Genomic DNA, 27,974 nt, shown 5'->3' on the forward strand with positions numbered 1-27,974 from the left:
AAAAATATATGTTACGTTTGCCTAAATAAATCATATTACGTTATGTTTAATTTTGTTTTTAAGTCTAAAAACAAAATTTTGTTTGATTTTGGGTCAATACGTTTAATTTTGTTTTAGTGGGTAACAATTAATTTTTTTTTAAAGGTTTTGTTTAATTTTTTTATAAAGTCTAAAAACTGAAATAAAATCAATTTTAAATAAAACATTAGCCAATTTATGAATTTAAAAATAACATATAAAAGACATATTAGATTAATATATTTAAACTATGAAATTTTAAATATTTTAAATATCAATTGATACAAATTTTATAATGAATTAAAAATACCCTTTTATGTCATTTTACGTTTATAAGCTAGTTGAACCGCTAATTTTACCAAACACTTCAGTTAGCTTATCAGCTATCAGCTAAAAGCTATCAGCTAGCTTATAAGCTATCCGCTATTTTTACCAAACAGAGCCTTGGAATCCATTCGAGCCATTTTTAAGGTGGAAAACGAGGTGTGCAAGAAGAAAAATCTGGACAATTTTAAATATAAAATTACAAAACTACCACTGCTTAATACAAATTTTAAAAAGGAAAAGTGGTATTTTTGTCCATTTCATAAAGGTGCGTCATGTTAAAACACACCTTCACTACATATAGGCAAATTCTATGGTACATCCAATATATATATATATATATATATATATATATATATATATATATATTGGGTGTACCATAGAATTTTCCTATACATATACATACATAAAGAGAATATATAAGTTTGAGTTGGCTTTTTCTTTTTTATTTTACTCTTCATTTAAAATATTTTATTTATTTTATTTACTATGTTAACCTTTTATAATATTATTTAAATTATTAGTTAAAAAAACTAAATTCATTAAAATAGAAATTACTCCACTACATATGAACAATATTATACGTTATAAAAAGAGTTTATTTTAAAAAAAGAATTAGGTAATTTATTTTAATCTTATTTACCATATCATAGTATATATTAAAATTGATACTCCCTCCGTTCCTTTTTAAGTGTCTTCACTTTTGGAGAAAAATTTTGTTCTTATTTAACTGTCACTTTCAAAGTTCAATACAACATCAAATGTTATTTTACCAATATTATCCTTAGTTATTTATTGCGGAGAAAGAAATATATGAAATGATATATTAAATGAATAAGGTCATTATAATAAAAGTATAACTTATTGCATCAAAAGTAGTATCAATTGTTGATTGCTTTGGTTTGTGTAAAATATCAAAATGTAACAATTAAAAAGAAACGGATATAATATATCTTTTTATATATAATTAAACGCGCACAAAAGAAATGGAAGATAGATTGATACGTTGGTGTTCGTCTTTTTCCTATTCTTATTAATGTTTTCATCATCTATATATATATATATATATATATATATATATATATATTCTACCTTAATATAATGTTTACTTGAACTATCTAGCACAAGACACTCACTGTGTGTGAGTGCACATGTTATTTGCAAGTTTATATAAAAAATTGTTACTTTTATTTACTTTAATATGTGCAAATGCTATTTGCACATGTTAGAGAAAATCTTACATAATTACATGCACGGGTGTAAAACAAATAGCAATGATATTTGAACAGTATCCTACATTTATTTCCTTCTTTCAAGGTGGAAAATGGGCGTCAACATATTATTTTCCTAAAACTAATTTAGATTTTGCATCCCAACCAAACACCATAACATACTCAAAGACTCGAACATGAGAGTAAACACCAGAAGTTGAACTCTTCATCTGCTTCCAGCGCCATCATTTTCTCCGGCGAAAGACACACTTCAAGATCAATGCTTCCTCCTCCTTCTTGACCTGGATATGAAGTTACTTTTCCATCAAATTTATTAGCATATCCACTTCTAACTGCCAAAACTTTTCCCATTCCAAATTCATTCCCATACATATTAAACCTCGGTGAACTACCCATCATCACAGTGTAAGGATCAAAAAACAAATCTGTTCGATACACAAAAGGAGAACGAAACCACTCTTCAACCGACCTACGCACCACTTTATCATCATGATTTACAACAGCTAGATGAATTTTCCATGCTGCCCATCCTAGATCATTCTCCAGCAATTCCCCTACCGTCGTTTCAGCACTCACCGCATGAAGTGAATTCCCAAAATATTCCTTCGGAAGAGGTGGTTCCATTCTCGTTCGGTTGTTTGTAGCCAGTTTGCAAGTTGTTCTCTGACCGTGTTGTAGTTGACGTGCACGAGTTATAGATCTCCAAACTAATGCTGATAAAGATTGAAACGAAGAAATTTTTCTTGTATTAGACTCTTCATTTGCCTTTGCTTTCAGTTTCATTATAGACTCAGCTGAAAAATGGAAGATTCTCTCTCTTAAAATGGATGTTTCATATCTGTGAACAAACTCCTCGTGATGTTTGAATGGAAGGTTGATAATCGGACCATAACCTTGTGGAAACCATCTATTGTGGATAGGTTGATGTGAAATCGGAACAAGAACATGAATATCATTTTGAAATATCTCAGAAAATGAGTTAAAGAAATTCCAATAACCAGTCCCATCACCTATACAATGATTCATGGAACAACCTATAAAAACACCATCCAATAATTCAGTTACTTGAATAGTTAATAAAGACATGGTATGACCATCATGGCTGACTGCTTTGTCATGATCAAAGAACGATTGGACAATGGGTGGGACATCAACTGGTGAGAGAATATCATTTATGGTGATATCTAAAGTTGCATGAATAAATCTAGCTCCGCGACTGTTTTTGCAATCAACGAAAACAGTGTAAGAATGAGGGTCTTCAGATTTTTTAGTAACAAGACGACCAGACAGGGGATAATAATGAAAAAGTGTGAGAGAAAGAGAGTGTTTGAGTTTGTCCACTAGGTTCTCAATGAAGTGTTGTTGGTTTAGTGATGATGTTGGTTTCTTGAAGAGAAGTCCCTTTTGGATATAGTGTGTAGATAACATGGCAATATCCCAATGTGTTAGATAGCATATTTGGTTTGAGTCTTTGATAGGGGGATAAGGTTTAATAAAACATGCAGAAACAATGTTTAGGGAAGGGATCCTCATATTTTGGAGGTGAAGAAACGAGTCTCTTTTGAAGTTTTTTTTTTTTTTTTTGTTGTATCATTCATGTGAAGATAGTAGTATTAATAAACAAATTAGAGATAATGATTTATTGTCTCTGTAGGATCGATAAGGATGCTCAGAGGAAGGTGTCAGCAGCACGCAAAGCAAGCAAATCAATGGTTCAATGCCTTATCTAGAGCTTAGGACTTACCTAATTAGAGATTGTCACCACATGTGTTTGATTGTTGTTGGCTACGTGTTCAAACACTTGCTGAAAGCTTTGTCCAATAAAAATAGTTTGCTGACAATCTTGTTAGTTTATTAGTAAAGATATGTTTTGTTTCGAGTAAATAGACAATTACCCTTAAAATTGTAAATTTTATAAATTACTCCTTTGAAATTAACAAAACTTTAATTACTCATGAAATTTCACAACGTTAATCAATTTACCCTCTCCGTCAAATTTTTCTGTTAGTGAACATGACGTTTTTCAAATACCCATGAAGTTTTGCACTTATGTGCAAAATGTCCCCCAACTTAAAAATTAATATTATTTTTTTCTTAAAGACAAACGATTAAATATTAAAGCTTTAGAGTTTGGAAAAACTACATGCATATATACATCAAAATAGGAAAAAATGTGTATTTTTAAAGTGACAATAATGGTTATTTTTAATAGACAAATTATTATGTTTATGGGTTTATAGACAAACTAATAATCAGTTTTAAATTTATATTTTCTCTTTCACCATCTTAGTCTTTTAACTCCTCTAACTCCTTCAACAATTTGCTCAAATCATTTAAACTACACAACCCCCAATATTTTCATATGATTTGTTCTTGTTTACACACTTTATAGAAAACTTAATTCTAACTTCTTGTTTGTGCTTCAGGCAGAGATAATCATTCATCGTATACAATCTAGCTCACACCACAATACTATCAGACCGACATATCATATATAGCATATTAAGTAATATTCATGTAAAAAAGACACAAATCATAAGCAAATGAAATATGTGATCGGTATGTATAGAGGAAACACTTATTGAGAAATGTCAAACAGTTAGTCATATATTTCTTCACCTTTGAAATTAATCCACAAATCATCTCATTACTGTCACTTTAAAAAATACACATTTTCCCCCATTTTGATGTATATATGCATGTAGTTTTCCCAAATTCCAAAATTAATAGTTAGTTTTAATATTTAACTATCAATTGTTTGTTTTTAAGAAAAAATAATATAAATTTTTAAGTTTAGGGGGCATTTTGCAAATAAGTGCAAAACTTCAGGGGGGTATTTGCAAAACGTCATGTTCACTAAGAGAAAAATTTGACGGATGAGGTAAATTGATTAACGTTGTGAAATTTCAAAGGTGTAATTGAAGTTTTGTTAACTTCAGGAGGGTATTTGCCTATTTACTCATTTTGTTTCTTCAGGTGAGAAAAGACATATTTTTATTATGACTATAAAAATAAGAATTTAAAATAGGTTTAATTGCAGTAGTTTTGATGATCAAATTATAAAATAAGGCCGTCTAGCCTGAGGCATTTAGCATACACAAGTTATTGAATTTGAAGTATCATATAAGTATCATATACAAATGAATTTTTATTGTCCCGTTACTTTTGAACGGATTTAAATCCGTCGCCACTTTCAACCAATTAGAATGCGGTATTTTTTCAATAAGTAATGTCATATACATTTTCTCTCTTCCATTTGTCAAATACCTTTTCTTTTTCTTTTTCCATTATATATTCAAGTATATTCCTTTTATTTTTAAGGGAAATTCAAGTATTTTCAATCAAATCTTTTTATTATTACATGGTCGATTAAGTTTTTTTTTTTTTTTTTTTTTTTAAATTATACATAAAAACAACATTAATATCTTCCCTCTTGAAACAAAAAACACATTTACAACTTAGCTCCTCATCAGTTCTTTCAAGATCTGGTCATCAATTACAACGCCGAATTCGCCATCGCCGACGAGAAGAAAGGTTGTCATATCTGTGAGGTTGTCGTTACTCGCATCCTTTGACACATAAATTCATTTTCAATGGATCAGGCAAGGTAATGGAATATATTATATGAATCGTACAATGTTTCTTTCATTTGAGTTCCATTATTTTAGATGAAACAGTGTAATCTAGAATTTCATGAACATATCGAATCTAAATATGTTATTAGTTTTAGGATTATTAAGATTTTAGTGCGTAAGTTTGATTAAACCATATTTGATTAATAGAAAAAAAACAAGGTATTTTATACTTTTAACATATATTCCACAGAAATGGAAATGAAACATCTTTATTCACATATTTCGACAAAATTACACACATTATATTAAGGATACAAATGATATCGATAAAGGAAAGTAAACCACTATCTTAAAAACAGCCTTGGAATGGTAGGGTAACCACCCAAAACCATAACATCCTCCGAGTGGAAACACAAAGATATTTGTGTTACAAAATTCCTTTCGGAGGATGTTCCGAGAAACCCCAATCTTCCTACCATCATTGATTAAATAATAGACTATAGATTTCACACAATGGTGTTCACATAGAAGAAGAAAACGTTGTTTTCCTTTACTATCTCACTTTTTGGATGAAACGGTGTAGGTGTACACCTACTCAAATTGGGGGTGGACGTAATGATGAATTTTGGAGCTCGTCAATTCTTTCACCCTTAAGACAGAGGCCTTAATGCAAGACATGTTGAAAAAGAACCAACTTTCCCAAAGTTAAAAATAAACTTAGTATAACACACAGTGAGAAAAGAGTGATGCGAGATATATGGCTTAGTGTGAGAAAGAAAGCAGTACTAAAACATGTTGTGAAAAGAGAAATAGGAATAATATGACTTAGTTTTTTAGAATGAAGGCAATGGATAATAGCCATTATATAGTAATCTAACTACCACCTTTAAAGTCATTTCAAACTTGTGTTTGGATTGAGGGTTTAGGAGGGGAGGGTTCACTTTTAATTTTTAAATTACGAACGGTGTAAAATGTTTTTTTAAAATAAATTAAATGTTTTTGAAGTATTATATAATCATTTATCATGTTGTTAATTAAATTTTATAAAAATCATTTTACACCGTTATTGCTATTTTGTTAAAGATAAGGGATCAAAGGTGTATATATTTTTAAAAAATAATAGAAGGCCAAAATTGCTATATTTTTGCAATGATTTGTAAAGTTGAGAGGTAAACTGTTATATTTTTTTATTAGGGGTCAAAATTGTAACTTTTAAAAAGTTAAATGGTCAAATGTTCACTTAAACCATTATTATAATTGAAGATAATGTAAAATGTATCTTAATTGATGTGGTTGTTTTTGTTTTTTACGAACAAAAGATATAAGTTGTTGATTTAGGTAAGAGTAATAATATTTGTACAATTATTTATGATAATTTTTAGAATAATTTTATTTTTCTCTCTTTAATTGGTCAAAAACAATAAGAGAAAGAGTAAAAACATATAATGAAGCTCCGATACGGATACGGGTGCGGGTACGATACGATATGGATACGCGGATACGCGAATTTTTTTAAATTTAGGATATGATACGGTCAGGATACGTTAACAAAAATTTATAATAAAATTTATCTGTATGTAAAATACTAGAAGAAAAGTAACACTAATTACTCTTCATTATTGTATTATTATAAAAGTTACAATTTTTAAAAAATAATACATGTGATCAAAATAATTTTTTTGAAAGTTTTCTTATAAACCATATTACATTTTCATATGTTGCGATATCGAGAGAAACATCATTAAAAGAACTCAACGCAAATTTTATGTGATGTTGATTAACTAAATCACCTCTCTCGCTACGTTCATCCACAAGAAGTATAATTTTAAGTGATTCATCAGTAAACAATTCTATTAATGTATATCTAAAATTGAATCTTATACATCTATAATGAATTTTTACAACGTTGTCTCACTTTTTTACTCTTCATCTTTTTCTAGGATACGTATCTTTGAAGTATTTTAGAAGTATCCTTGTTTACACATGGAGTATCAAATAAGTATCCGATAAAATATTTATTAAAAATTAAAATAATTAATTCTGATACTTTGTGGGTACATATTTGCGAGTACCCGTGGAGTATCGGTATCCGATACGGGTACGTCTCCATTTTGGAGTATCCGAGCTTCATAGAAACATAATAAAAAGTATGATATAAAGTTGTTCCAAAATATGTCCCAAAATAGTTATACGAATATTATCTCTCTTTTATTTGCCTATTATTTTCTTCTTATTTTGACAAAAACAAAACTATTTTCATTCATTAAAATTGATAGAGTACATTATTCAACAGCACTAAAAACGTAAAGGATTAATCTGCAAACAAACTCATAACATCCAAGTTAATAGTATACAAGGGTAAATTATTGATAAATAATTAATCTTTCGATAAAAATTAAATGAACACCATAACAAGATTGAAAATCAAACAATATTGCACAAAACAACAAACAACACATGACTACTTTGAAACGACTAAATCACGAAGAAAAAAACCTAAATCTATATATAAATCACTTATTTAAATTGAAATAGAATTATTTTTCATCACCATTAAAGAGCATTATAGCATATTCAAATACTAGAACAAAGGATTAAACACAAACTGAATTCATGAACTCTTCATTTGTTTCCAGCACCATCATTTTCTTAGGTGAAAGACACACTTCAAGATCAATGCTCCCTCCTCCTTCTTGACCTGGATATGAAATTACTTTTCCATCAAATTTGTTAGCATATCCACTTCTAACTGCCAAAGCTTTTCCCATTCCGAATTCATTTCCATACGTATTAAACCTCGGTGAACCACTTATCATCACAGTATAAGGATCAAAGAACAAATCCATTCGATACAAAAAAGGAGAACGAAACCACTTTTCAACCGACCTACGCACCACTTTATCATCGTGATTTGCAATAGCCACATGAATTTTCCATGCTGCCCATCCTAGATCATTCTCCAGCAACTCTCCTACCGTCGTTTCAGCACTCACTACATAAAGTGAATTCCCAAAATATTCCTTAGGAAGAGGTGGTTCCATTCTTGTTCGGTTGTTTGTAGCCATTTTGCAAGTTGTTCTCTGACCGTGTTGTAGTTGACGTGCATGAGTTATAGATCTCCAAACTAATGCTGATAAAGATTGAAACGAAGAAATTTTGTTTGTATTAGACTCTGCATTTGCCTTTGCTTTAAGTTTTGCTATAGATTCCACTGAAAAATGGAAGATTCTCTCTCTTAAAATGGGTGTTTCATATCTGTGAACAAACTCATGGTGATGTTTGAATGGAAGGTTGATAATTGGACCATAACCTTGTGGAAACCATCTCTTGTGGATAGGTTGATGTGAAATGGGAAGCAGCAGGAACATCATTTTGAAATATCTCAGAAAATGTGTTGAAGAAATTCCAATAAGCTGTTCCATCACAAAGACAATGATTCATGGAACAACCAATGAAAACACCATCTACTAATTCAGTGACTTGAATAGACAACAAAGACATGGTATGACCATCATGGTTGACTGCTTTGTCATGATCAAAGAACGAATGGACAATGGGTGGGACATCAATGGGGGTGAGGATATCATTTATGGTGATATCTAAAGTTGCATGAATAAATTTAGCTCCGGGACTGTTTTTGCAATCGACGAAAACAGTGTAAGAATCAGGATCTTCGGATTTTTTAGTAACAAGACGACCTGAGAGGGGATAGAAATGGAAAAGCGTGAGGGAAAGGGAGTGTTTCAGTTTCTCCACCAGGTTCTCTATGAAATGTTGTTGGTTTAGTGATGATGATGTTGGTTTTTTGAAGATAAGTCCCTTTTGGTTATAATGTGTAGATAACATGGCAATATCCCAATGTGTTAAATAACATATTTGATTTGAGTCTTTGATTGTGGGATAAGGTTTAATAAAACATGAAGAAACGATGTTTAGGGAAGGGATGCTCATATTTTGGAAGTGGAGAAACAAGTCAGTTTTTGAAGATGTTTTTGTTTGCATCATTCTTTGGAAAATAGTAGTATTTATAAACTTGTTTCCTTCCTCCTGCCATGTATTCTGCGCTAATATAATACTTTGGATTAATCTTTTGAAGATAGTAGTATTATTAAACTAATTAGAGAGTGATTTATTTTCCAATATTTTCCAAGGACCTCATTGGAGGAAGAAAAAATGGATACCTATTAATTAAGGGACAATTATATAAAGATTCTCTCATGAGCAACTAACGGGTCTCACATTCAAAAGAAATAATAAAACATGTAGAAGTTGGTCTCGCGTTCAAAAGAAGTAATGAATTACTTTTGTATAATGATGTAAAGTTAGTGAGACTTATTTAGATACTTTTCAATGAAGCTCTTATTAGTGTATTGTCATTGGAGTCATATAACTCTTAATAGATACTTTTATTAAAAATATATAAATAAACGATATGCAGACGTGAAGTTCATTTAAGAGTCCTTATTAGTTTACTTTCATTGTGGATGCTCTTAGCGGCACGTAATGGCGGGGAGGACTAACATGGGGCTTAGGACTTACCTAATTAGAGATTGCCACCACATGTCTTTGATTGTTGTTGGCTTCGTGTTCAGACGCTTGCCGAAAACAAGTCCAATAGAAAAGGTTTCATGACACCCAAAAATATTTAGATGAGATAATCAACTCTCTTCAGATTTAATCAAAAGTTATAGATTTGAATCCACCCTCGCTTGCAGCAGCCCTACAAGTCTTGGGAATTTAAAACACCCTCCATTTTTTTAAGGATAAATTAATAAAATACTTACATTTGAAACCAAAATAATATTTCCATTTGAATTTTTTGAAGATGAATGAAATTTCACTTAAACTACCGTTAAAACCAAAAAAAAATATTAGCATAAAATTGATTTTTAATCAATGATTTTTTTTTCAAACAGGTTAACGATATAAATAGTTGAATTATATAAGCTTTTGTTTCCATAAACATATCATATTTTATTTTTAATCCCTCAAACATTAACAAATTTTGGGACCCTGAATATTTTTTATAAAATTGGTCTTGCCATTAAAAGCAATTAACTAATGAATTTTTTTTTATTAAGAAGAATTAACGAATGAATATGTGACACTATATGCGGGGCTTGTTTTATCTACCCCTCAAAAAAAATGCGTGGCTTGTTTTATCTATCCTGTATGACCACGTGGTTGTGCAGACTGGCCTACAGCATGTGTCGGTACGTCATATTCAAGTGATGAAATCTCGCCTATTTTTTAAGATGAGTGTTATTTGAACAACTAATTTGGTGACAATTTATTTGACAACTATATTTTACAAAGAAAAAAGTGGTATTAGCACGGAAATAATAGCAATAGAGATATAAAGTAGAAAGTAATATGAGTATGAGAGAGAAATTTGTTGCAAAATTGTCACTAAATAGATGTTCAAATATCATTTCTCATTTTTTAATTCACAACGATTACCACGAGTAAGAGATATAATAATTTCATCGTAATAAAGCAACCTAATAACCCAATACCAGCGGCAAGGAAAGCAAGCTCACTGAATAATGATAAGGTTCAGCAATAATGGAGTTTTTTTTTGTCGGGATTCGAACTCCAACCTTACAATCTTGTATAATATGCATTGTTCCTGTCAACTGAGCTAAACTCACGAGAACGGATATTATTTTTTATATGATAAAATATCTCAATCCTTAAAAAGAAAATTAAGTCATAAATTAGGTGTCTTTAGTTTTTACTACCGTTAGCTTGGGAGGAGGAATGCGTGGGGGAGTGTGTAGTATTATTAAATAACATTATTTTGCAGGTTGAGGTTAATGACGGGTGGAGCTGGCTTCTAGATCCTACACATGGATATTTGGTCCGGGATGCCTATCGCTTTATTACCAATTTTGAGGATCATGCAGATAGGAGGAAAATTCGGGCGAAGGTATCTCTCTTTATGTGGTGCCTTCTTCGTAACAGATTACCGACGCGAGCAAATTTATTTAGGTGGAATATACTTTCAGCAGCTGACTCTTTGTGTGCGGCTGGTTGTGAGGTCTTGGAAACAGCTCGACATCTATTTTTGGAATGCGAAACATTCGTTACTTTATGGTATCATGTGTGGAAATGGTTAGGCTTATACTCGATGTCTCCTTGTGAGTTACGTGAAAATCATCTTCAGTTTTTCAATATGGCGGGATTACCGCGGTGCACTCAATCTTTGTTAAAAGGTATTTGATTTGCTTGTGTTTGGGTCATTTGGAAGGATCGGAATAACCGTATCTTTAAAAATGTGGCATCACATCCTTATGTTCTCATTGAAAAAATCAAGATGACATCTTTTTTCTGGGTGAAAGACAAACAACCATCCTTTATTTATAGTTATTATGATTGGTGGAAACACATGTTACTTTGTATGGATGTTTACCGGTAACTTATTTTCGATTGGTTATGATGGTGCCCCTCTTTTTTGGCACTTGCTTGGACTTTGTAAATTTTGATCGATGATTCACTTTTTACACGCCTTATGCAGGGTGGATCATTGTTATTATTAATTAATATATATCATTTTGGTTTGAAAAAAAATATATCAAATATAATATTAGCATAAAATTGATTTTTAATCAATGATTTTTTTTTCAAACAGGTTAACGATATAAAAAGTTGAATTATATAAGCTTTTGTTTCCATAAACATATCATATTTTATTTTTAATCCCTCAAACATTAACAAATTTTGGGACCCTGAATATTTTTTATAAAATTGGTCTTGCCATTAAAAGCAATTAGCTAATGATTTTTTTTTTTTTTTATTAAGAAGAATTAACGAATGAATATGTGACACTATATGCGTGGCTTGTTTTATCTACCCCTCAAAAAAAATGTGGCTTGTTTTATCTATCCTGTATGACCACGTGGTTGTGCAGACTGGCCTACAGCATCTGTGGGTACTTCAAATTCAAGTGATGAAATCTCCGCCTATCTTTTAAGATGATCCTTATTTCAACAATCAATTTGATGACAATTTATTTGACAACTATATTTTATAAAAAAAAAAAAAAAAAAAGTGGTATTGGCACGGAAACCATAACAATAGAGAGATAAAGTAGAAAATAATATGAGTATGAGAAAAAGTTGTTACAAAAGGTATCACTAAATAAATGTTCAAATATAATTTCTCATTTTTTAATTCACAACGATTACCACGAGTAAAAGATATAATAATTTAATCGTAATAAAGCAACCTAGTGCAACCACCCAGTACCAGCGGCAAAGAAAGCAAGCCCACTGATTAATAATAGGCTTAATTGCACTTTTGTCTCCCTATGTTTTAAAAAGTTGCGGTTTTGGACACCTAACTAATTAAAATACAAAACAGCCCCCTATGTATTGGATCTTTGGCAGTTTTGGCCCCCTAACTAATTAAAATACAAAACAGCCCCCTATGTATTGGATTTTTGGCAGTTTTGGCCCCCTAAATCAATTTTGACTCGGTCAACGCTGACGTGACACTTCAAAGCCTCCACGTGTGCATTGTTTTAATTAAAAATAAATAAAAAAAGCCACATATAAATTAAAGAATTAAATAAATGAAAAAAACAACAAATAATTAAAAAAAATAAAAAGGAAAGAACAAAAAGAAAGGAAATTGTGTTCCAAAATCTGATTCTAACTCTTCTTCCTCTATCTCTCTCTAAAACACTGATTCAAGAACCTGCTCCATTGACAGAAGCATGGAAAAAGTGGAAAAAGGATGAGTAGCTCAATGCAAGCACGATAATGAAATAATGTTCTATTGAACGAAACGAAAATTTCATTTTTATCAAAATAAAAAGGAGCATATCACATGCACTTTGACATATATAAAGGGCACAAAACAAGACAGCTATATTAGTTGCATGTTGCTTATACATAACTTGAATAAGAATTACACCTTCATTGTTCCCTAACAATTCAATAGCCTGATATGTTTATCATATAAATTCTTTTTTTTTCTGCCTTACTCTGTCGTTTCCTATCTGTATATTTATTATAAACTGCTTAGTTATTTGTTAATTTGCAGTTATAAATGCAATATTATCAGTGTCAACATGAATAATGCAAGAATATCTGAATAATCTTTAATAGTATGAATATCTATTCTTTAATCAATTCTTGAATCAGTTAAAAAGTGTTTTAAAACTCCTCATCCGAGACACAATAACTTCTACGTGTTACCTTGAGTGCATGAATAAGAACTCCATGAATAAGTAAATCGTGACACGTTTTCCTTTGAATTGCAACCAACTGATTTAGGGTTTCCTCAAATCGTGTCACGATTTTGCCATCGTGACACGTTTTCCTCAATGTCGAAGCATGTTTTGGTCTTCTAAAATCGTGTCACGTTTTTACAAAATCGTGACACGTTTTCTTTCTTTGTATTTTCTTCAATTTTCTGCTCTTTTTGCTGCATAAGTTGCCTTGTGAACTCCAAATTGTGATCAAAATACATATAAAATTACGTAATGACGAGATGTTATCAATAGACCTCCGTAATCCAACGGTCTTTTTTTAAAGGATTAAAATTATCAAAATTTGACCAAATTTAATAAGAAAATAAGTTAAGGGACGTGTTTGAGAGAGTTAAGACTTATTGGACCAAATTGAATAAAAGAAATAAATTAAGGGGCCGGCAAATCAATTAAGCCTTTTTTTTTAGAGAAAAGTGTTTATAATATTTCATTAATAATAATGGATAAGAAAATGGCTTCTCCTGCCAACGCATGAGCCGCCACATTCGACTTGTCGCCTAGTGAACTTGACCCTGAAGTTTGTAAAATGTACAGAGAACATCTCCCTGCAAGCCTTCATAATGCTTCCAAATTTTGTGTTGTCTGTATGGCATGAATGGAAAGCATCCCTAGTCACCTTTGAATCAAGTTCAAACTCAACATTATTAAATTGCATATCTTGCATTCATTGAATAGCATGGAACAATCCTAATCATGGGCGATTTTACCCCCCAGCTAGCTCGGGCACGCGTCCGGGCTCAACCCATACTTTCTTTTTATCGTTACGAGAAATTTACAAGAAATTTGACTTTTAGTGACGGCCAAAATCCGTCACTATAGGGAAAATTTCCGTAGCTAAATCTGTTTGTCATTGCTAAATGACTGTCACTGCATGTTTTCCATCTTTACCTACGGAAAAAAATCGTAGGTAATTCTAAGGAGACCATTTTAAAAACATTTTGGACCTCTACCTACGGTTGCGGCTGTCACTAAAACTTATCGTTGTTTTATTTTGCCCAGGCTCCAAAAAAAATCTAGCTCCGCCACTGGTCCTAATGCTTCGCCAACATTCATGGGGCAAGGATTCAAAATGCATCAGTTTGGCTAACACATAAAGTTTCGGTTTCATCACGTAAACAAATCTCGATACCTGTCCTTCGAAATTGCTCCGAAAAGGCCGCGTCCACGTTGCACTTAAACCTCCCGAGCCTTGGCGGTTGCCACTGCTGAACAGCATTGCTGATACGGACAGTCTGTTGCTACAACACAGTTTGCTGGACCGTGACAGCAGCCAGCTGCTGGCCAACATTATGCTGAGAAACGTGCGGCTGAACCGTAGCAGAATGCGCGTTTAGCTGCGATACATTAGCCTTCTGCCAGTCGTCAATTAACCCCTGAGCTCTCTCAACAACAACAACACTGAGCTCAGTGACATCCTCCCAAATTTTAAGGTTTCTATATTTCCATAAAAACATAAAGCAGCAAAATGTTGATTAAGTTGCACAAACAAGTTGTGAAGCAAATAAAAGGCTTAATACATGCTTTGGTCCCTTAACTTATTTTTGAATTTCATTTTGGTCCCTTAACTTTAAACCGTCTCAATTTGGTCCCATAACTTTACCTCTCTTTACCTAAGTGGTCCCTTCTGTTAGTTTTTTTAACAGAAGGGACCACTTAGGTAAACAGAGGTAAAATTATGGGACCAAATTGAGACGGTTTAAAGTTAAGGGACCAAAATAAAATTCAAAAATAAATGTTAATAAATGTTGTAATTTTGAACTTATTTCTGGTTTTCTTTTTACTGTGATAATTAATTAGCTTTGAAATTTTAATATACTTATGATAAGAATAAGTAACTAGAGATAAAGAAAATAAAAAAGAGATAAGCCATGGAATTATAAGAAGCTTGCCTAGATTTCTAGGGAGGTTTCTTTTCCTCTTTAAAATAGAAGGATTTTCATTTGATGAACTTGTTGTATTTTCATGAGTGTGCTTTCCAATCCGATTGAACAGCATAAAATTTTGAGCACTTCCACTTATTCTCACTGTGGTTCCTACAAAAGTGCTTCTTTATCCCTGTTAAATCTCCCAGAGCCCTTGAAGGATGATTATGAACACGGGTCTTCTCTGGACACACATACACTCTCTTCCTTATTTCTTTACTTGTTCTTTGTTTCAGCTTCCAAGGTAGGTTATATCCACGTCGATGAAGTTGAAGATTTTGATTCCTTTGAAAATCCTTTTAAACAGATTTCACACACGAATCTGTTTGTTGCCATCAATGGTTTTGGTGATAAAGATATCACTTCTGCTTCAGGATGTGCATGTGCATATAATTTAATCTATGAAACACTAACATAGACACAAAATATTGATGCAGACACATATCAACACGATTAATAACTCGAGAAAAAAATTAATTTATTGAATAGAAATATATGTTTTGATTTGTTGGAAACTGAACAACCTTTCAATCTGAAGTGTTATATGTTACATAGTATATAACAAATAATTTGCTTCTTAATTATTATATATATAAAAAAAAAAAAGCTTAATACATGCTTTGGTCCCTTAACTTATTTTTGAATTTCATTTTGATCCTTCAACTTTAAACCGTCTCAATTTGGTCCCATAACTTTGCCTTCGTTTACCTAAGCGACCCCTTCTGTTAAAAAAATAACAGAAGGGACCACTTAGGTAAACGGAGGTAAAGTTATTGGACCAAGTTGAGACGGTTTAAAGTTAAGGGACCAAAATGAAATTCAAAAATAAGTTAAGGGACCAAAGCATGTATTAAGCCCAAATAAAAAATGGCCTCAAGTAAAATCAGTTTGCATAGCTGCATGTTGGACATCAAACCACATACCTGTTGTACAAGTTGAATGATAGCCAAGTCTTGTGTAAGGTTAGCTGCAACATAACATTTTTGTCAATTTGTGAATATGGTTTTGTCTTGTTTTTTGAGAAATAAGACATTAATTGATTGTGTATATTTTAACTATTGGTGGCCAATATTTATTTAAAACATTAATGTGAAAAAAACTGGATGGGTGAAAAGAGTTTGAAAGAAAAAGAAACACTTTTATTAATTTTTATCAAGTTTGTTAGTTCAATTAGGATTTAATTAATCATTATTTTAGCCAAGGTTTTGATTAACTAGAAGAAAAAAAATGAAGATAGCACTGTCAATTATCATTACTTTTCCATTTGATAAAGAAGTGATTAGTGTTCGAACTCTGGATACTCCATTTATTCACCTTAAAAAAGGTGAATTTTAATCATTAAATTAATTAATAAAAAAAAAAGTGATTAGTTCCGAACAAATACATGGTTTTTCAACTTCTTATATGGTTCACAATAATTTTTATTTAAGTAGTTATATTATAATTAAATTTCCGGTAGTAATTGTAGTTAGACTAATTCGATGCTTTGGTGTAGTAATTTCCGGTATTAATTGACATAGTGTACTCTTGAGGTTCTATTCTTACATTTTTTATGCTAGATAGAATATTTTGTTTGATGAATATATTTCATTTTATCTTCTTAAAAAAAAAAATTGAGAGTGTAAAGGAACTAAAAAGAGTAGTAATTATACACTAGCTGGCAATTTCTTTGTTAAAACCGGTTCTGTGACCAAATTCGTAACAAAGCACGTATGACGTATCAATGTTACTATGTATAATGAATGTAGAGAATTGTTGTTTACACATTTAATAAGGTTGTGTCATACGAGTAAATGACGTTTTTGCCCTCTCGGCAGTTAACTACCGAGAAATTTGAATTCCGGCTGCAGTTAACTGCCGAGGAAAACCTCGGTAGTTAACTGCATAATTCTAAACATTTCCAAGCCATTTTTTCGGCCAGTTTTTACCTGTAATTAAACCAAAGTATTTTCAAAGGCAAAATAATTCATACAAATGTGAAACTCGGACATAAACAAGATAAATACAATATCTTTTACAATTGTCCATAATTAAATTAAACCGACATTTGGTTCAAATTACACAAACATTTGAAATTCATCAAAACGTTACAAAGTGTCCATAATTAAGTGTCCATAATTAAACAACTCATTACACATCATTAAATTAAATCCCTACTTACATTCAACACAATTGCATGTGGAACGAACATACATATATAATATATTATCTTCCACCATATTCCAAAACATAAATCCGACGTCGTCATCGTCGCGAATAAGCCAAGGCATATAGCTTGCCGTTTTCCATGCGTATTCATCTCTATCTTCTGCTAGATCTATGCATGACATTTGACCAAACAAGTGACGTGTATATTGATTTTCACCAAGATGCTCAAAATAAGTGTTAAGTTGTGCCTTCAAATCGTCAAGAGAGTCTGTCGGAGTTATCATAACCTTAACCGTCTTTTTAAACGCAGAGTACCTAACACGCCCTTCAATTTGTGCAACCTCAAACATGTCTCACTTGAAAAAAGCTTTAAGAAAAGAATCATAGATTAGAACAAAATTAAATGGAATGTAATAACAAATAAATCAAATACGTAAACATTAATAAGCTATAAATAAGTATTGCACTAGTTTCACCACATAAAAGTCATATTATCATATATATATCAATATAAATTACATAATGTTACTTATATATTGGCCACAAAAAATTGGCGTTATAATTTCGACCCCAAAATATACGTCGGTGTAATTTCTACCAAAAAAAAGGACTAACACCGACCAAAAAATCACTCATTAAAGATCAAGTGATTGGAGAAGATCAAGTGACATAAAATCTTCCTCATCTTCCGCAATAACTTCAAATTGTTGCTTTGGTTTTTCGGGAGTGTCCAACAAAATAGGCGCCGCTTTGTTTGACTCCTTTTGTGGTTTCGACGGTTTGTTTCCACTTTCAATAGCCATGAGCTTTCGGAACAACTCATATTGATCAAAATACTCATCTTCCCAAGTCACTGCATCTTTTTTCTTGTGATTGTGCCACTCCATAGATGATGGAGGTAGTGGACAACCATTCTTCAAGGAAATAAGCACGAAATGATTCGGAATTGCCCTAAGGCACAAGATGAGAGTTTTTTGATTACCCGGCGGTGGTGGCCCTCTTAGTGGGAAAAAAGATTCCGAGTTTCCAACTTCAAGATTTGTCAACACGACCACACACGTTTTGTAATAATTAGCAACAATGTGTCCCATGTCCGGAAAAGTCAACCACTTATCAACAAGATGTGCACAACTTTTTGTAGCAATTTCGCATGCACATGGTAGCCCATAAGATGTCCTTTGAACACAACCACAAATGTCATTGTCCATGCACAATGTTTCCCTACAACGTGTCTCTTCCAAAGCAATGTTGTCCAAAGCATATCTAGACACATGACCACCTAACACCGAGTACAAAGTGACATCTTTGAATCTATATTTCAACACGCTAACGCTGTGACCAAAGGATGTTTGTATAGCAGTGAACTGAAGCAACAACATGTCATGTATTTTCTCCCAACAAGTACCCAAATCACCCACACTATTGTCCAAGTATTTCTTCAATAAAGCATGAGCCGATTCGACCCTGTTCGTGGTCCTGCAACCAAGATGCAACACATGGCCTGTCCATGCCCTCACAATTTTCTCCTTCACTTCATTCAAGGTGGTCATGGCATAATTTTTTTAAAATTGGGAAATCACTACATGAATCTTGGAACTCCATTAATGCATTTGCATATAACTGTTGAGTGGGCGATTCAACCATAGCTTTCCATGCCCTCATTATCTTCTTGACAACATCGCGATTACTCACCTCTTTCCCATCCTTTTTTCCTAAAGGATATTTACAATCTAAGACACACCTTTGTTTAACATTTGCTTGCACATGAAAGTAACAATTCATTGCATAATTTTCGGGAAAAACATTTGCAATCGTTTTCATCAAAGACATATCCATGTCGGTAACAATCACCTTAGGCATATTCATCTTTGACGAAAGAAGTTTACGCAACATTTTTAAAACCCAAACAAAGTTTTCCTCTTTCTCATGTGTCACAAATCCAAACCCAACCGAATATGTCAAATCGGTCGAAGTGACCCCAACTACCTCAAACATTGGCATCCTATACATGTTGGTTTTGTAGGTGGAGTCCATAACCAAAACCGTTGGAAAATTGTTAAACAACTTAACGGATGTTGGATGAGCCCAAAAGATATCTTCGATTGTAGTACTTTCACTTTGTGTTCTTGAGTAATAAGTATAGTTGTGCTCCTCCAACATAAAGATTAGATATTGCAACGGCTTCTTGTCACCTCTATTTGTCTTCCATATTTGTTGACGTTCATTGTACACTTGCTTCATATTTGTCATGCAATGTGGTATTTTGTTCTTCAAATGTATCAAAAAATTTCTTGGAAGCATCTTGCTCTTGGTCAAGTCACGTACAATCTTCTTGTCGTCCTCCTTTAATCTACCGGCAAGAATGTGTCCTTCTAAAGCCGGCTCCATCGCATGGTTGTGAACTCCATTAAGAATGTTCAATCCCCATTCCTTTGTTTGCTTACTTTGATATCCACTAATCATGAACAAGCACCCACATTTTCTTGAGCCCGTTCTCGCATGCTTTGGTTTTTTTTCCGGCACTTTGTGAGCTCCACTCCTTTCACACACTAGGCGGAACATTGGATTGATCAAGTTTGATCTTTGTGTAACTATTGTAAATCCCGCCTTATTTGCTGACGACGCACCCACTCAAGCAATTCATCTCTATCTTTCGACTTAACGTCTTCTGAAAAAAAAACCTAGCCGTGTCGACCTCATGGGCTTGAAGTGGGAGGACACCGGAGCCGCCAACATACTTTGAAGCTTCAACATGGACGGAAGCTCCATCAATGTTTGGTTTCGCTTCAACCTTAGGCGGTTTGACATCTCCGGAAATTTCGACAAAATTTTGTTTTGTCTCTCCCGAAACATCTTCCGCATTCTCTACCATTACTATAATTATACAACACATAAATATGAATTAACAACTAACTAATGCATAAACATCAATGCCATAATAAATTAAAATAAAAACAAAACAAAAAAACAAAAGGATTTTTTTTTTGAAAAAATGGCAGTAGCTCCCATTTTTTCGTTGTGAAAATTTTTCACAAGAGTTCCTCGGCACCTTACTACCGAGGTTTTCCTCGGCAGTTAACTGCCGATGATTCCCATGACAGTGTTCTATGTAATTGATGTAGATACCCATAAAAAACCAAAAAATGAACGGATTAAAATGCTCAATACCTGTTTTTTTACGTCAAAAGTGTGTTGATACCTCCTATGCTTGATAATTGAATGATTTTGGATCAAGAATTGATGAAAAAAATATTGGATTTTGGGATTGAATGGAGGTGGAAATGAAGTTGATGATGAAAATAATATGTAAGGGGAGCAGGTGGCTGTTTCATCTGATGAAACATTTCCTCGACAGTTAACTGCCGAGGGGGCAAAAACGTCATTTACTCGTATGGCACAGCCTTATCAAATGTGTGAACAGCAATTCTCATGAATGTATGGCGGCATTTAACATGGGAAAGTGTAAAACTTTCCCACCATGGAAAAGTTCACTTTAGCCATTAGATTAATCTGGGAACACAATCTTATCATACATTTCCAACATCAAATTATTTTTTTACACCTTCCACCACCCTTTTCTCTCCTTCCTCCCCACCACCACCAGCAGCATCAAGCAACCTGTAATACATTGTTCTATAAAAAAAAATCTGAAAAGCAAAATTAAAGGACTGGGAGAAAATGGGATCGAGCCACCATTCAAACAGGTGCACAATGTTCATCCGCAGAAAGGTAAAAGTGCCACGATGCAGATGTGTTTTTTGGTTTTTTTTATATAACAATGTATTCCAAGATTATTTCTTTTCAGTTTTGAACTTAGGCAGTGTTTTCTATAAGCTGTAAAAATTGATCTTATCCTTCTTGATTAAAAAATCAAGTGACCCATCCTCCATGTTATGCCTAAATTTGAAACACCCATAAAATAATCTATAGTAGCGACGTTATGAAATTATATTCCCACTCAAATAAATAGTTTAATTGTAATTAGTATTTAAGGTTAATGGTGTTTTACCTCCTGTAATATAGGTCATTTTTTATTTTTCCCCTGTAAAATATTTTTTTTGATTTACACCCCTGTAAAATATTTTTTTTTTGGAATACCCCCCTAATAGGTCATAAAAAAACGAAAAAATTCTGCAAAAAAAATAAAATAAAATCGTTTTTTTATACCTATTAGGGGGTATTCCAAAAAAAAAATATTTTACAGGGGGTAATTCAAAAAAAAAAATTTAAATAACCTATATTACAGGGGGTAAAGCACCATTAACCCTAGTATTTATAATAATACAAATGGAGAGATGGTGTACTCATATCACAACTAGTAGAGTATGAAAGGGTAGAAAAAGGTCATATTACAGTCAGCTGGGTATTGAAGAAGAAAACATTGTATATCTCAATCTAATTCCACTTTTTATTCTTTTTATCTTTCACATATCGATTTAATCCAACAACTAAAAAGAAAGCAGTAAAGATGGCTGAATAGAAGAAACATCAATGATAAACAGACACAAAAATACAAACACAAATATGAGATCAGGGATAAGTTTGTAATTTTCATCAAAGTTTAATGGCATAATTGAGATTTCAGGTGAAAATGAAGGGTATTTTTGCTCATTTTTAAATTGTTGATTTCTGATTAATGATCAATAGTAATTCATCTAGTAATGCTTGCAATATCTTGGACTTACAGGTACTATTTTATTGTCGGAATCTTTAGCATGCAAACATAATTGATGATATTATGTGATAGTCTTAAGTGTTACATTTTGTGGGGCGTTACACTTATAACAAGGTAGGATAAAATTAGATTAAGTGTAGTCTTGTTAATCATATGAGTTGATGATACTATGAGGACTGAACTTTTGATGTCATTGTATGTGTTACTCATTACATTTTGATGTTATAGTATTAACTTCACCAAAAAAATCATTCTTACGACTTCACCGTAGAATTTTCCTTCATTTATTTGGCTGTTATTTTTAAAATGTTACAATGTGCCCTTTGTCTGATGAAGTGTAAAAGAAATTTACACAGCACTAGCATACTCAAAACTAGAACAAAGGATTAAACACAGAAACTGAATTCATGAACTCTTCATCGGTTTCTAGCAACGTCATTTTCTCCGGCGAAAGACACACTTCAAGATCAACGCTCCCTCCTCCTTCTTGACCTGGATATGATGTTACTTTTCCATCAAACTTGTTAGCATATCCACTTCTAACTCCCAAAGCTTTTCCCATTCCAAATTCACTCCCATACATATTAAACCTTGGTGAACTACCCATCATCACAGAGTAAGGATCAACCAACATGTCCATTCGAACCACTATAGGAGACCGCAACCACTCTTCCACTAATTGTCGCACAACTCTGTGATCATATTTTGCAATAGCTAGATGAATCTTCCATGATGCCAATCCTAGTCCATTCTCCAGCAACTCACCTTTTGTTGTTTCAGTGCTCACTGCGTAAACTGAATTCCCAAAATATTCCTTAGGAAGAGACGGTTCCATTCTCGTTCGGTTGTTTATAGCCAATTTGCAAGTCGTTCTCTGATCATGGTGTAGTCGACGCACACGAGTTATAGATCTCCAAACTAGTGCAGATAAAGATTGAAACGAAGAGATTTTCGTTGTCTCGCACTCTTTGTTTGCCTTTGCTTTGAGTTTTGCTATAAACTCTGCTGAAAAATGGAAGATTCTCTCTCTCAAAATAGGTGCTTCATATCTATGAATAAACTCGTCGTGATGTTTGAAAGGAAGGTTGATAATTGGACCATAGCCTTCAGGAAACCATCTATTGTGAATAGGTTGGTGTGAAATAGGAACAGGAATATGAACATCAACATCAACAACCTTTTGAAATATCTCAGAAAGTGTATTAAAGAAATTCCAATAAGCAGTTCCATCACCAACAGCGTGGTTCATGGAACAACCTATGAAAACACCGTCTAATAATTCAGTGACTTGAATGGACAACAAAGACATGGTGTGTCCATCATGGTTGACTGCTCTGTGATGGTCAAAGAATGAATGAACAATGGGTGGGACATCAATTGGTGAGAGAATATCATTGATGGTAATATCTAAAGTTGCATGAATAAATTTAGCTCCGAGACTGTTTTTGCAATCGACAAAAACAGTGTAAGAATGAGGATCTTCGGATTTTTTAGTAACAAGACGACCTGAGAGGGGATAGAAATGGAAAAGTGTGAGGGAAAGGGAGTGTTTGAGTTTGTCAATGAAATGCTGTTGGTTTAGTGATGAAGTTGGTTTTTTGAAGAGAAGGGCCTTTTGGATATAATTCGCAGACAACATGACAATATCCCAAGGTGCTAAATAGCAAATTTGCTTTGAGTCTTCAATTGGAGGATAAGGTTTGATAAAGCATTCAGAAACGAGTTTTAAACAATGGGTGCTCATCATTTAGATGTGTGTTGTAGCACAGAGAGATCTCGTTTCTTATGAAGACATTTTTTTTTTTAACTATTCTTATGATGATGATAAAAAGAGTCGGCTGCCAAAATTGAATAAGAAAGAAGGTTCGTCGAAGTTGTTGTGAGTAGAACGTGAATCCCACTCAAAAAAGGAATAACCACCTACCCTGCTTTTTTTAAAGAAAATCCACCCTGCTTTTATTATTGCTTAATTTTTAAATATAGATTCAACAAAATGAGGATCAAATGTTCATCTATCATTGCCACATACACATGATAGATGCAGGGTGATAATACATTAGAACCTATAGCACCTATTGCTGAAATCACAGCTTAAAAATGTTAACTGAAATGTGAAGTATTGGTCCGCTAATGTAAAATGTGACGGCCACATTTCGTCAGGAAAAAAAAAAAAAACACATTTAGATCAATGAAATCTTCTTGATGGTTATTTTGTGGTGTCGGCTTTATGAATAATAGGCCTCTTTGGATGTAGTGCCTAAATGACAGAGAAATATTCCTCTCGGAAACACATTTTCAGTAAAACACAATAAAATTTGCACCATACAGTTTGATAATGTCTGTCTAAACGATAATATTTATAGAAGACAACAAAACACAATTTCCTTGATTATTAAATATAAATAATCGGCATATCTTAGCTTAATACAAACGTATTTTAAAAGATATATATTGTTGGTTTTGGTAAATGAAAACAGGAAATGTGTATTGTAGGTAAAACACCAAAATCTCAATTAGAGTTCATTATTAGGCTGTTATTTTTTAAATGTTACAAAGTGCCCTTTGTATGATGAAGGGTAAAAGAAATTTACCACTCGCATTCCCATTAAACAGCACAATAGCATACTCAAAGACTAGAACAAAGGACTACACACCGACGCCGAATTCATGAACTCTTGATCTGTTTCCAGAACCATCATTTTCTCAGGTGAAAGACACACTTCAAGATCAATGCTCCCTCCTCCTTCTTGACCTGGATATGAAGTTACTTTTCCATCAAATTTGTTAGCATATCCACTTCTAACTGCCAATGCTTTTCCCATTCCAAATTCATTCCCATACATATTAAACCTCGGTGAACTACCCATCATCACAGTATAAGGATCAAAAAACAGATCCATTCGATACACAAAAGGCGAACGTAACCACTCTTCAACCGAGTTTCGCACCACTTTATCATCATAATTTGCAATAGCCAGGTGAATCTTCCATGCTGCCCATCCTAGATCATTTTCCAGCAATTCCCCTACCGTTGTTTCAGCCCTCACTGCGTAGATGGAATTCCCAAAATATTCCTTAGGAAGAGGTGGTTCCATTCTCGTTCGGTTGTTTACGGCCAATTTGCAAGTTGTTCGTTGACCTTGTTGTAACTGACGTGCACGCGTTAGAGATCTCCAAACTAGTGCTGATAAGGATTGAAAAGAAGAGATTTTGTTTGTATCAGACTCTTTGTTAGCTTTTGCTTTAAGTTTCGCAATAGACTCTGCTGAAAAATGAAATATTCTCTCTCTCAAAATAGGTGTTTCATATCTATGAATAAACTCGTCATGATGTTTGAAAGGAAGGCTGATGATTGGACCATAACCTTCTGGAAACCATCTATTGTGAATAGGTTTATGTGAAATCGGAACAGGAACATGAACATCATTTTGAAATATCTCAGAAAATGAGTTAAAGAAATTCCAATAACCAGTTCCATCACCAATACAATGATTCATGGAACAACCTATAAAAACACTATCCAATAATTCAGTAACTTGAATGGACAACAAAGACATGGTGTGTCCATCATGGTTGACTGCTCTGTGGTGGTCAAAGAATGAATGAACAATAGGTGGCACATCAACAGGTGAGAGAATATCATTGATGGTGATATCTAAAGTTGCATGAATAAATTTAGCTCCGAGACTGTTTTTGCAATCAACAAAAACAGTGTAAAAATGAGGGTCTTCAGATTTTTTAGTAACAAGACGGCCTGAGAGGGGATGGAAATGGAAAAGTGTGAGGGAAAGGGAGTGTTTCAGTTTCTCTACCAAGTTCTCTATGAAATGTTGTTTGTTTAGTGATGATGATGTTGGTTTTTTGAAGAGAAGACCCTTTTGAATATAGTATGCAGATAACATGCTAATATCCCAAGGTCCTAAATAGCATATTTGGTTTGAGTCTTCGATTGGGGGACATGGTTTGATAAAACATTCAGAAACAAGGTTTAGAGAAGGAGTGTTCATTTTTCAGATGGCAAAAGGACACAGATGTGTGTTACAGAGAACTTGGTTCTTCTTGTTCTTATAAAGATTATTAGTAATAAAAAATTATTAAACCAAATGATAATGCATTGTCTGTATATATATGACAAATAAATACAATATGAACGACCGTGCCGCACGCTCCCACAATCGACAGATACAATATTGTTTTGTACTATGATAATACAATATGGTTCTTCAGTTCACCGCCAATAAACATTATTCTGGTGTGAGATCACACTGCCAATAAACTATGCTTGTTTCAATTTACAAGGATATGTCTTTATCTTGACACTTGGACTTTATGGTAATTAGAGATATAGTCACCACAAATGATTGTCTTGACAGTTGGATTCTTATGCTTAAAATTTTTCCAAAAAACCAAAGGTTTGCTGACAATATTTTATAGTATATTAAAAAAGACATATTTTCACTATTACTGTAAAAATTAAGAATATGAAACACTTACGTTTGAAACCAATTAGATTGTACTATTACAACAACTTAGTCAAATCATTCAATGGTTGAGCTAAGAACTATGTTTTATTTTACATGCAGGGTTTTAGACTCGAGATTATCGTTAAGAGAGAGCTCTCTTCTCTTGTTACCGTCGAGAGAGCTCTCTTCATATTTTACAAAAGCTGTGTTAGAATTTAATCCGGTATGGTCCCAATAAATAGGTCTCTATTTAGTTTACACAGATATCTATTTAGTTGGACTATAGTTGTAGAGAGAGAGCTCCCTTCATGTTTTACAGAAAAGTTGCTCTTCTTTTAGATGGTAAAAAGAGAGCTCTCTTCTCTTATTACATTTTTCTTTGACTAATTCTGTTGAAGATGATAAAAAGAGTTAACCGTCAAAATTGAACTATGGTCAATAAAGAAATAACCAAACGTTTTCAATAAAGAATATTCTTACTCTGTTAGACTTTTCCTCTTGGAAGTGCTTCAACAAAATTTTCCAAGAACACCACTTGTAACCCTCCCTTTTTTTATTATTGCTTAATTTCTAAATATAGATTCAGGAGGAAGAAAATAATACATTAGAACCTACCTACTGCTGAAATCATATTATCATCATCATATCATAATTTAAAAACGTTACTGAACTATGAAGAATAATGTAGAGTGACCGCCAAATTTCATCCAAAAAAAATATCTATATATTTAGAGTATGTTTGGATGAGGGAATGTTTTGAGGTAACTAATGTTTCGAGAGAATTTAAATAATTACATTGTTTGGATGATAATTTGGAGAATTTTAAAAATAATAAAAATTTATGAATTATTTTGTTTAAGTTAGGTTTACGGATTTCAAATAAAATCTATAAAAGTTAAGAATTTCAAATTTATTCATTCTTATAATTGTTCAAATTTTACGTTTTGGTCCTCAACTTTTTCAATTTGACCCAATAAATTTTCAAAAAAAAATTAAATTTGACCCCTGTATTTTGGAAAATACAAATGTACCCCTCAAAATTTATAAATTGACCACTAATTTCAAATTTTAAATTTGGCCAAAAAAAATTAAATTTATAAAAGTTGCTCAAAAATGATTACAAATTGATAATGAAATTTTTTATTACTCAATCCAAACAAAAATATTTAAAAATGAATGTCATTTAATTGAATCATTTGAATTGCTTAACATTCTAACTTAAAAATTTTCAATTACCTCATTCAAACACACATATGGTGTCGGCTTTTTTAATAATAGGCCTCTTAAATGTTGTGCATAGATTACGTAGGAATTTTCCTTTGCAAAACACAGTTTAAGATAC

At 32.7% G+C, this 27,974-nt stretch overlaps 3 protein-coding genes and 1 pseudogene across 3 annotated transcripts; all 4 read right to left on the reverse strand.

Annotated features, from left to right (window-relative positions):
* Positions 1–1,602: 1,602 nt before the first annotated feature.
* LOC11435203 (uncharacterized acetyltransferase At3g50280) lies at positions 1,603–26,120 on the reverse strand. The gene is made up of 2 exons (XM_003603019.4): positions 26,097–26,120; positions 1,603–3,104 (listed from the first exon to the last, which is right to left on the reverse strand). The coding sequence occupies exons 1-2, from the start codon at positions 26,097–26,099 to the stop codon at positions 1,737–1,739; spliced, it is 1,371 nt and encodes a 456-aa protein (XP_003603067.1). The 5' UTR covers positions 26,100–26,120; the 3' UTR covers positions 1,603–1,736.
* On the reverse strand, positions 7,560–9,160 carry LOC11434259 (uncharacterized acetyltransferase At3g50280-like; annotated as a pseudogene).
* On the reverse strand, positions 22,405–24,252 carry LOC11420911 (uncharacterized acetyltransferase At3g50280). The gene has a single exon (XM_003603023.4). The coding sequence runs from the start codon at positions 23,914–23,916 to the stop codon at positions 22,543–22,545; it is 1,374 nt and encodes a 457-aa protein (XP_003603071.2). The 5' UTR covers positions 23,917–24,252; the 3' UTR covers positions 22,405–22,542.
* On the reverse strand, positions 24,624–26,277 carry LOC11432320 (uncharacterized acetyltransferase At3g50280). The gene has a single exon (XM_003603024.4). The coding sequence runs from the start codon at positions 26,174–26,176 to the stop codon at positions 24,803–24,805; it is 1,374 nt and encodes a 457-aa protein (XP_003603072.1). The 5' UTR covers positions 26,177–26,277; the 3' UTR covers positions 24,624–24,802.
* Positions 26,278–27,974: the final 1,697 nt, after the last annotated feature.

Source organism: Medicago truncatula, chromosome 3, assembly GCF_003473485.1.
Source record: "Medicago truncatula cultivar Jemalong A17 chromosome 3, MtrunA17r5.0-ANR, whole genome shotgun sequence".
Lineage (NCBI taxonomy): Eukaryota > Viridiplantae > Streptophyta > Magnoliopsida > Fabales > Fabaceae > Medicago > Medicago truncatula.